We start from the raw sequence: 11,577 nt of genomic DNA on the forward strand, positions 1-11,577 counted from the left end.
ATAGAAGAAGAAAATTTAGACTTTTACATCATTTTAATAGAAATTTATTGAGAACTGCTCTGTATAAGAATAGATACATGTGTATGTATAACTGAATCACTTTGCTATACACCTGACACTATCCCAACATTGTTAATCAACTATACTCCAATATAAAATAAAAAGTAAATAAAAAAACATGTTACAAAACAGCAAGATGCTTAGAGCCTAATGAAGGCAAGGGCATGGCAGAGCACACAAATGGTACTATTAGAAGTACAAGCATGGCTAGCATAGCCGTCTATAACCCTTTAGGGTCCTTTATGTAGAATAAGAAGAACTGCTATTTCTGGGGCTTTCCCAAAGTTCTCTTTAGGTTTGGACTGAGGCTTCTCCATCCCTTAGTGAGGCTGCCTTAGAGCCAGAGTCTCCTAACTCATTTCTACAGGGCTAATATATTCCTCTCTTGCGCCCAGGTTTCCTGTCATTGAGAATGACGCATAGACAGTCCTCAGACACAAGTTTGCTAGCCCTGCTCTGGGCCAACCATCACCTCCTTAGGACATCTGCAGGCTAAGTCAGCCTCTGGGCAATTTGTATTCTGGTCCTTTTAATTCTGCCCCAGCTCCTTCTCTCTCAGCCATTCATTGAAAGAGCCCTAAGCCTCCTCCCATTCACCCCATTATTAAGATGATAGCTCTCCCCCGCCAGCTCTGCTTCCAGCCAGATGAAACATCACAACAACCTGGCTATCATCAAAACCCCTCACCAACCTCCAAAGAAACTGCAGTCGGCCTTAAGTCCATTTGGACACACTGTCCATCTGTTGCTCTTCCTATGGCTTGTCGAAGGACTGGACAGACTGAACATTCATGTGTATTTCTGTTGGTCAAGATCTTTCGTTTTCTTTCCTGTTTTGAGTATTGCATCTCTCTCTTGGCTCTTGAACAGTTGCCCCAGGCTATCGTCTCAGTCATTTTCTTTGAGAAGAGAAGCAGGGTTTATGATGCACAGCACTCTCCTGCTTTATCCAGCACTCTTTGCTGAGGCTCAGCAGTAGCTTCTTGGGCAGGTGGATCCTCCTTAACATTAGCAACAGCCCAGATGGTAATGGCTACAGGACTGGTTCCTTCTCTGTCTCTAATTTCCCAGATTTTGAGTTGGTCTGCTCATTGTTGTCAGCACACTGGGCCACCACTTTCCTTACTGACCCTCACAGAGGGACAGGAACTCCTTAGCAGAGGGTGGACTTTTCTCAGTAATTACATTATTATAGTACATATTTCTTTATACTTCAAAATATTAATATTAACACTATAAGGCCATAAAGTACATTAAGTCCCACCCGGACTGAAAAGGTAGTTGTTCAGTCACAGGTATACAAGATGGAATGAGGCACTACCTGAGATTCAGAGTAGTTAAAAGCCACAATTCCAGGAATTGGGAGTTTTACATAAAACACAATTTATAACATTAAGAAAAGAGACTGAATCTGAAACAGGAGGTATTAGTCTTACACATGATTCCTGAGCCAGGAACCAGTTGGGCTTGACCCACAAGTGTGCTCTGAAATGAAAAGAAACAGTTAAAATCTGCTCCTGGCATAGAGAGCAGAGCTGGCATTGTAGGGAGGCTATTTCACTTAGAATTGTGGAGCCCCCTCTATTATTAATAGTAATATTTTCTTGCCTTCTGGGAAGGCTTAGAGAGACAAGAAAAAGGTCAGTCAAAACTTGAAAAGAAAAGCATATAAAAACCAGATAGTCATATGGCATTTACTCTTTAATTAAAAATGTGTAGCACTTTTGTCGCCTGAGGCTGTCTTTGAAATGTTAATATCACACTGGGCTTCATCAGATCTTTCAGGTTCTTGGAGTTCTACTCTGGAAAAACAGAGAAAAGAATTCAGTGAGATTTCACAGTAGAGCCACTTTCTCTTTCTAGATTTCAATGATAGGGCAGAATATAAGGGGACATTGCAATAGCAATGAGGAGAAATAAACTACTGAAGAGAGGTGGAGATGTACTGTCCACACTTCCTAAATTACTATCTTTGATTTTTGTCTGGGCCTGCCCCTGCCCTATGCTGATTCCCTGCTGCCTTCCCTCCGCAGCTCTTCCGGACCACTTCTGAACTTAAGTCTGACAGGGCAGGCAAGATCTCAGCACCTGGGCTCACCATCCTGGGTTCTGAGACTCACAGCGGCTGGTGTATCCAGATAAGTGCTAGGCACACAGGGAGCTGTGCACCCTGGGATCATGACTTGTGTCTCTGTGACCAGGTTTTTAAAATTTATTTAATTTATTTATTTTTGGCTGCATTGGCTCTTCGTTGCTGCGTGCAGGCTTTCTCTAGTTGCGGTGTGCAGGGGCTACTCTTTGTTGAGATGCGCGGGCTCTAGGCATGCAGGTTTCAGTAGTTGTGGTTCGCGAGCTCTAGAGCGCAGGCTCAGTAGTTGTGGCACACGGGCTTAGTTGTTCCATGGAATGTGGGATCCTCCCGGACCAGGGCTCAAACCTGTGACCCCTGCATTGGCAGGCGGATTCTTAACCACTGCGCCACCAGGGAAGCACTGTGACCAAGTTTTTGACTTAGGGCGACCCCATGACTATGTGACCAGAGCCTTGATATTCTTGAGAGTCCAGTTTCTCAGGGTGGGTGGAGGTACAGACAATCTGATTGTATCATGCTGTGAAAGGATGGATCACCAGGAATCTTTGTGTATTCCTTCATGCATACATTCATTCTTTCAACAAATATTTATTTTAATAGCCAAGATATGGAAACAACCTAAGTGTTCACTGATGGATGAATGGATAAAGAAATTGTGATACACACACACTTACACACACATACAGTAGACCATAAAAAAGAATGAAATCTTGCCATTTGTGACAACATGGATGGACCTCGAGGGTATTATGCTAAGTGAAATAAGTCAGAGAAAGAAAAATACTATATAATTTTAAAAAATCAGTTTATAGATACAGAGAACAGATTGATGGTTGCCAGAGGTGGGGGGTTATGGAGGTGGGAGAAATGGGTAAATTTTTTTTTAGTTTAAATAAGTTGAATTTTTTAAAACAATCTGAAAACTTGAACTCTTAAAGAAAAAGGCACCTCACCAAATTTTGCCTTCCACAGCCCTCGTACGTGAACAAAGGAAAATATAAAGAAAAGGATATACACACTTCTCCCTATGCCATATTTAGGGTTACTTAAGTGCTGTTCTTATTTGAATTTGATTAGGTAAAGGATCTAGAAAGAAAGCCAAATAAATGAAAAATAAGTACAAATCAAACAAACAACTTAAATTATTGCTCAGCTGAAAGCAAACGTAAGAGAAACTAAAGCCCACAAAACTCCTTTTCAACATGCTATATACTTATCAAACCATTAGAGTGTAAATTCTATAAGTCCTATCATCTTTCAACCAGTATTCACCATGAAAATTACAACTACTGAAAACTGTTAATATTATTAAAAGGCTACTTTCTCTAGATCCAAACATATCTGCTGCTGCAATTTTACAGTTTAAAAAATTTATTGAGCACCTACTATATGCCAGGCACTGTGCTAGGTTCTGGCAGCACAATGATGAGCTTCGATGATATGTTCCCTGCCCTCTATAAAGTTTGATTTAGTTAAGTTTATAGAGTTTAATAATATAATTACACCAGTATATAAGTATAACCTGGTGTTATGAAGAAAAAACACAGGAATCCACATGATACTATAACAGGCTGACACAATCTAGTTTGGGAAGGGTTTTTAAGAAAGTGCAACTTGAGTCAGATCTGAAGAATGAAGTGAAGAAGTGGCAAAGAACATTCCAAGCAGAGGGCACAGCAGATGCAAAGACACTGAGGCTAGAGGGTACATATTATCACTCCTCACTTATTTATTTATTCATTCCACACATGTAGGACACCCAGGCACTGTGCCAGGTACTGCAGTTACCATGTTGAATAAGATGCAGCCCATGCTCACCACATCAGACCCTTTTGGTATTAATTTTTCACTTGACCACAACTGAACTTGCCATGACCCTTGGGCATTGTGCATAGGGCACACTGCCATCCATTTATAGCTAGGGCATTTTCCTCCAAGTCCTAACTAGTCTCACTTTCCTTTTCCTCTCCATTAGTTCACGTATGCTGAGGTCCCACCATGCCTCAGACCAAGCCTAGTTAAATTATAGACTCTCTGGGGATTGTACCTCTTTCAACAATGTTGTAGGGTCAGGACTTACCTTTTCTCAGTCTGTTCACTCTCTGTCCCCTCCACTTTGATGGTTTCTGAAAGAGACAAAAACAACTTCAGAAAATGTATTGCCCATAAATACTAAAAGAGGGAAAGTTTGAAGAGGCTCCTAAGTCCTAGGACTCAGAGAGAAATCATTGTTGCCATATATGTGGAATAGATGGTTCCTTGATGAAATTTCATGGGGACTGAGAAGGAGCTTCATTCATCCAAAAAGTAAGTGCCTTCTTTTGTTCATTGTGCCTTAAGTTCTAATGTTGGAAATAGGTTTTACTTACAGCTCTATTCTTTACTAAACTAAAAATACTACTGGGAGGTATAATACATTTAGTTTTAGCAATCATTTAGTGATGGGGAAAAAAGTTTCCAATCCTTTTCTGAAAGTAAGGTTTAGAAGGAGGAGGAAAAGGAAATCTTGCAGATGTTGGTGCCTAAATGGGTTAGCCAGCTGGTGCTACCAAATAATACACAAGGTTGCATGGAGAGGTTCAAGTGGGAAATTTCTAGTGGGCCAGACCTCCCAAAGCCTGAGTTCCTACTGGCATGGACTTACTACTGATGCAACTTTGGGTGAAAATTCCTCTATGTTGACTGTTATGACCGTGCTGTTGTCCCACTCTGCGCCTTATAGCAGGGGTTGTTAACCCAGGGTCCATGGAGGAATTTAGGGACTGCAGCAATCCTTTCAACAACACCCCTGATGGTTTTAAACACTTCCTGTCTTTGGCATTTCTCTTTGTGTGTGCATGTGTGTGTGTTTAAAAATAATCAGTTTTATTGAGGTAAAATACACAGTAAAATCCAGTCATTTTCCATACAGATTTTGATGAGTTTAACAAATGTACGCAGTCATGTAACTACCACCACAACCAAGATATAGAACATTTATATAAGCCCAAAGAGTTCCCTCCAGCCCCTTTTCAGTCAATTCCTTCCCCCCACCCCATCCCCTGTAACCACTGATCTGCTTAATGCCACAGTAGTTTTGCTTTTTCTAGGATTTCATGTAATGTGTAGTCTTTTCGTGCCTAGTGTCTTTCACGTAGCGCAATGCTTTTGAAATTCATTCATGTTGTTTCATGTTACCAGTAGTCCATTCCTTTCTATAGCTCAGCAGTATTTCATTGTATGTATATAGCACCATTTGTTTACCCATTCACCAACTGCAAAAATTCAGGATGCCAGATTTTCAGTATTATGAAGAAAGCTGCTATGGACATTTGTGTGTGTGTGTCTGTGAAAATATATGTCTTTATTTCTCATGGGTAAATATCAAGGATTGCTGAGTTGTATAGTAGAGCATAAGAATTTCAGTTGCTTCACATCCTCTCCAACATCTAATATTTATCAGTGCTTTTAATTTTAGCCATGTTAGTGGGTATGGGGTGGTATCTCATTATGGTTTGAATTTGTATCTCCCCAATGACTAATGGTGTTATGACTGTGTGACTGTGCTTATGGGCCATTTGTGTATATTTTTATGTGAAGTATCTATTCAAGTCTTTTACTTTCTGCCTTTTGTTATATGGATTGTCTTCTCATTACTGAGTAGTATTATATAAGTATGTATTCTGGTTATAAGTCCTTTATTATATTTATATTTTGTAAGCATTTTGTCCCAGTCTGTGGCTTGACTTTTCATTTTCTTAAAGTCAAAGGGCAAACATTTTTAATTTTGATGAAGTTCAGTTTATCAATCTTATCTTTTTATAATACAGTTTATGCTTACCGTGTCCTATCTGAGATTTGCCTAACCTAAGCTCACAAAATTTTTCTTCTATGCTTTCTTTCCAGTTTTTTAATTTTAGCTCTTATTTTAGGTTTATGATTCACTTCAAGTTATTTTTTTGGGTGTCTACGTTCATACTTTCCCATGTGGATATCTAACTGACCCAATACCATTTGTTGAAAAGACTATCCTTTCTGTATGGAATTAACTTGGCACTTTTGTCAAAATCAGTTGACAAAATCATATTTTTTGACTCTCCATTTTGTTCCATTGATTGATATGTCTGTCCTTTTACCAGTGTCACACCTTGACTACTATAGCTATATAATAAATCTTGAAATTAGGTAGTATAAGTCCTCCATCTTTGTTGTCATGTTTCAGAATTGTTTTGGCAATTGTAGATCCTTTGCATTTCCACATAACTTTTAGAATAAGCTTTTTAATTTCCACTAAGGAGCCTGCCAGCATTTTGATTGATAGTGCATTGAAACCAAAGATCAGTTTGGGAGAACTGGTATCTTAATAGCTAGTCTTCTAAACCATGGACGCAGCATAATTCTCCATTTATTTAGGTCTACTTTAACTTCTGTCAGTAGTAATGTTTTTTAGTTTTCAGTATACATACAGGTCTTGTACTTGTTTTTAAAAATTAATTCCAAAGCCTTTAATATTACTTGATGCTACTGTAAATGGTATTAAAAAATTCAGTGTACAATTGTTTGTTGTTAGTATGTAGAAAAACAATAGATTTTGTGTATTGACCTTGTATCCTGCTACTTTGCTACACTAAATCAGTTCTAATAGCTTTTAATGGATTCCTTAGGCTTTTCTACAAACATGATCATGTCATCTGCAAAATAAGGCAGTTTTACTTCTTTCTTTCCAATATGTATGCCTTTTATTTCTTCTTCTAGAGTTGTGGCACTGGCTAGGACCTCCAGTACAAGGTTGAACAGAAGCAGTGAGAGTGACATCCTTGCCTTATTCCTGATCTTAGGTGAAAGCAATCAGTCTTTTATCATTAACTATGATGCTAACTAAAGGATTTTAGTCACTGTTCTTTGCCAAGTTGAGGAAATTCTTTTGTATTCCTACTTTTATGAGAGTTTGCCTTTCTTTTTAAAAATTATGAATGGGTATTAATTTTGCCAAATGCTTTTTCTGTATCCATTTACATGTATTCTGTATCCACATGATTTCTCTTTTCAGTCTTTCAATAGGTGAGTTTTATTGCTTGATATTTGGATGTTAAACTTACCTTATATTCCTGGAATAAACCCCACTTAATCATGATGTATAATACTTTTAATACATTGCTAGATTTCAGTTGCTAATTTTGTTGAGCATTTTGGCATCTATGTTCACAAGGGATATGTATAGTTTTCTTTTCTTGTAATGTCTTTTTCTAGTTTTGGTATTAGGGCTCCCCCTGCCTTCAGAGCAGCCTAGAAACTGACTCCAGGCAGTAAGTTGTGGACAATCATAGGGCTCACCTCATCTTTTCCCTTCTCTCAGGGACTATAGTTTTCTGTAGCCTGTTGTCCAATATCTGAAAACAGTTGTTGCATATATTTTGTCTGATTCTAGTTGTTTACAGCAGGAGGGCAATTCCTGTAGCAGTTAATCCTTAATGGGAGGAAGGAAAAGTCTGTGTCTTCTATATAATTTTAAAAGAGCTTTAACTGTTAGAAAAGTCTCTTATTTCCTTCTACCTTCCTATAACCTTCATCGAGATACCCTTTAGAGCCTCAGTTAAGTATGATCTTTGCACCCTATGGCAGTTTTTAGATATTTAAAGGCAGCACTTGTGTCCTCCCCAAGGCTTTTTTTTTCCCCCTGGCTGAGCATTCTCAGTTATTTCAGATATTTCTTTCTTTTTTTAAATACATCTTTATTGGAGTAAAATCGCTTTACAATGCTATACTCCTTTCTGTTGTACAACAAAGTGAATCAGCCATATGCATATATATATCCCCATATCGCCTCCCTCTTGAGCCTCCCGCCCACCCTCCCTATCCCACCCCTCTTGGTCATTGTAAAGCACCGAGCTGATCTCCCTGTGCTATGCAGCTTCCCACTAGCTGTCTATTTTACATTTGGTAGTGTATATATGTCAATGCTACTCTCACTTCACCCCAGCTTTCCCCACCCCACCCGCCATGTCCTCAAGTCCATTCTCTATGTCTGCGTCCATATTCCTGCCCTGCCACTAGGTTCATCAGTACCATTCTTTTTTAGATTCCATATATATGTGTTAGCATATGGTATTTGTTTTTCTCTTTCTGACTTACTTCACTCTGTATGACAGACTCTAGGTCCATCCACCTCATTACAAATAGCTCAATTTCGTTTCTTTTTATGGCTGAGTAATATTCCATTGTATATTTGACTGATCTTCCAGATACTTTGTAAATCTAGTTACGTTCTATTTTTGTCAAAGTTCCTCTTAAAAATAATGGTGCTTATAGATGAATACAGTATTTCAGGATGTCTGTACACCAACACAAATAATATTATCCTTTCATACTCATGACAGAATCACCACTGTTTTTTTTTTTTTAAAGGCTTCTTTTGTAAAATGAAAGCAGACAATAAAAAGCTTCTAAACTTCTGGTTTTTTTTTTTTTTTAAAGCTTCTTTTTTAAAATGAAAGCAGACAATAAAAAGCTTCTAAACTTTTGGATTTGATTACAAATTTAGCATTTTGAAGAGTAGATATGATGATATCACCTGGTTTCAGTTTTTAAGCCCTGTGAAACTTTCTGTTTAAATGGTGTTTAAAAATAATTTATTTTGGAAAAGACATTTGCCCTTTAAGAAATCATTCCTGAAAGAGCTGAGACTCTTCCAAATTTGGAGGAGGGAGGCAAGCTGTAAAAATTGTAGGTTGCTAGGCACTATTACAATACAGATTTTAGTCAGCCAAGAACCAAATGAGGAAGTAAATCTTCAGGAGGAGCTATTTTATTCTTTCTCCCCAATGGGTAAACTGAGAGGGTAACTTCTGATTGGGAAAAGACAGTAATTGAAGGTTACAATTTCTCATACTTTTACTGCCCTATTTGACAAAACAAAAAAAGAGAAGAGAGATTAGAAACCAGCTAGAACAACCATGGCATTTCCCTTTTATTCATTTAACAGCCTAAACAGGGTAAATATGTATGGTTGAGGAATAGAAAAACTGTAACTACTGAACAATCACCGGAAAGGACTTTTGACATCAGGTTAGTTAGTTGGAGGGCTGTCTCCTCTGAGAAAAGGATTAATATTGGATTAGCAGGAAGCTGCACTGTTGGAAAATTTTGTACTCATCAGTAAGCTTGTGTCTCTGTGGATGGGTCATGACTGTTTCCATGTTTGTCTACTGGCAGAATTTAGTTCCTTGTGGACTGAGATCCCCATTTCCTTGCTGGCTTTCAGCTGGGGGCCATTTCCAGTTTCTAGAGGCCACCCACATTTCTTGGCTTACGGCCCCTTCCTCCATCTTCAAGGGCAGCAGTGGTGCATTGAGCCTGTCTCAAGCTTTGGATCTCTCCTCCTTCCATTTCATCTTTCTAATCCAGGTGAGAAAGATTCTGTGACTCACGTGATTAGATTGGGTCTACTTGGATAATCAAGGATAAACCCATCATTTTAAACTCAGTATATTAATCACATATGAAAAGTCCCTTTTGACATGTAGGATAACATGTTACAGATTCTGGGGTATATGAGGTGGATATCTTGTTGGTGGCATTATTCTGCCTATCATACAGCCAATGCCAGGGGTATCCAAAAACAAGTGCAGACATTACTAAAGTTACAAAACCCAGTTTTACAAACATCTCATATCTACGTGGCATGGTTACTTGGTACATCTCCCTCCTCTAGTGATATCAAGGCTCTTCTCTTTGACCAAACTTACTGGCACATGTGACTATCTGACCAAACAACTTTTTTTTTTTTTTTTTTTTTTGCGGTACACGGGCCTCTCACTGCTGTGGCCTCTCCCGTTGTGGAGCACAGGCTCCAGACGCACAGGCTCAGCGGCCATGGCTCACGGGCCCAGCCGCTCCGCGGCATGTGGGATCTTCCCGGACCGGGGCACGAACCCGTGTCCCCTGCATCAGCAGGCGGACTCTCAACCACTGTGCCACCAGGGAAGCCCCAGACCAAACAACTTTTATCTACCAATATTCTTTATCACATTCTTGAGGGGGTCGTATATGTACTATGCTCTCTTGTGGTCTTCTGCCTTTTAATACTCATAACTCAATTTGACCATCTCAAATGCAACAGACACCCTTACAACTCTCTCATGTATATAGACACATCCTCTTTAACTCCCTTTATCTAGTCTCCTGAATTTTTCTGATTGCATTTTAGGGGAAGAAACATTTTACTTGGCTTTTCTCCATCCCTTTTCTTTGTTTCATTTGTAAGCTAATCATTCCAATGCAAAACCAAATTTAGGAGACAGCTTATTTCTGGGCAGAAGGTTGCTTCTGCACATTTAGCTAATTCTAAATGGCAATGAGATTGACAGAAAGAGAAATTCAAAACGCTCACTTTGAAAAGTCAAAGCCTGGACAAGCATGATATATCTGTACATCTGACCCTGCACTGTGAATTTTACACTTTTGTATTATAGAAATCTCTCAGTATACCCTGTACTTTGGCAGTTTGAATGGCTCTGCCATATGCTTTGTGTTAATGTATTGAAACTGGATTAGCACTCCTAAATTTCTTGTTTTTGGAATACAGCTGGATGAAATGAATGACTGCTAATGTCATCCATCTATTTTCTAGATGGATCTTAAAATCAGTACCCTGAAATCTTAAGATGCTGACCAGAAGCATTACTCATCTTGTGCTTTTTACCATAAGCGAGTAAGAAGGTTTTACCTTAATTATTAGCACCAACCAAACTTTTACTGGAGGCAATTACTGAGATAAAGTCCAAGCTTATCTTACAACTTCATCCAAACCAGCCCAAACCACAAACAGGCATGGGATTCTTATAAAGTCAGGAACCACTTTGCCCCCCTTTAAACACAGGGCATTTTTACAACAGAAGTCAATGGGGAGGCTGCTCAATGCAGTGCTGTTTAAAATAGCAAAACTATGGGAACAACCCAGCTGTCCAACAATATGGACTTGGTTAAATAAGTTAAGGAGTATCCACATAACGGAGTATCTTGCAGCCATTTTAAATGATGCTGTAGAATAATACTTAGTGACACTGAAAATATTCTTCCAACATTTAGTATAAAAAAGTTAGAAAACAGTACATGTTATATTATTCAAATTGTGAAAAACAGTCCTCATAAAACTATCCCACTTATGGAAAAATAACAGATTAATACATAGAAAAATCTGGAAGTTATACACTAAAATGTTGGCATAATCATTTTTTCTTACTAGTAGAACTATAGGTGATTTTTATTTTCAGTATATTTGGTAATGGATATGTACTACTTGGTAATCCGTATGAGTTAATATTATTTTTTAAAGTCAGTGGGAAATAATTCATCTAACTTACTTCTCAGTAAACCGAGACTTTTAGAGATGAGAAGGCAAATCTTATGGTCACCTAATCCTCCCCTTCTCCCACCAAACATTCCTG

The 11,577-nt window shown here is 38.6% G+C and overlaps 1 protein-coding gene across 2 annotated transcripts in view; it reads right to left on the minus strand.

Moving 5' to 3' along the window:
* Positions 1 to 1,746: 1,746 nt before the first annotated feature.
* The window catches only part of CD86 (CD86 molecule), a 27,306-nt gene continuing 17,475 nt past the window's right edge, over positions 1,747 to 11,577 (minus strand). Inside the window, exons 5-6 of one of the 2 annotated variants that reach the window (XM_007450495.1) lie at positions 4,233 to 4,278; positions 1,747 to 1,862 (exon numbers count right to left, since the gene is read on the minus strand). In XM_007450495.1, coding sequence (XP_007450557.1) covers positions 1,766 to 1,862; positions 4,233 to 4,278 — 143 coding nt within the window. In that variant the 3' untranslated portion in view covers positions 1,747 to 1,765. The remainder of the gene's footprint in view (positions 1,863 to 4,232; positions 4,279 to 11,577) is intronic. The other variant, XM_007450496.1, reaches the window with a different exon arrangement.

Source organism: Lipotes vexillifer, unplaced genomic scaffold (genome assembly GCF_000442215.2).
Source record: "Lipotes vexillifer unplaced genomic scaffold, Lipotes_vexillifer_v1.1 scaffold1106, whole genome shotgun sequence".
NCBI classification, from domain to species: Eukaryota; Metazoa; Chordata; class Mammalia; order Artiodactyla; family Lipotidae; genus Lipotes; species Lipotes vexillifer.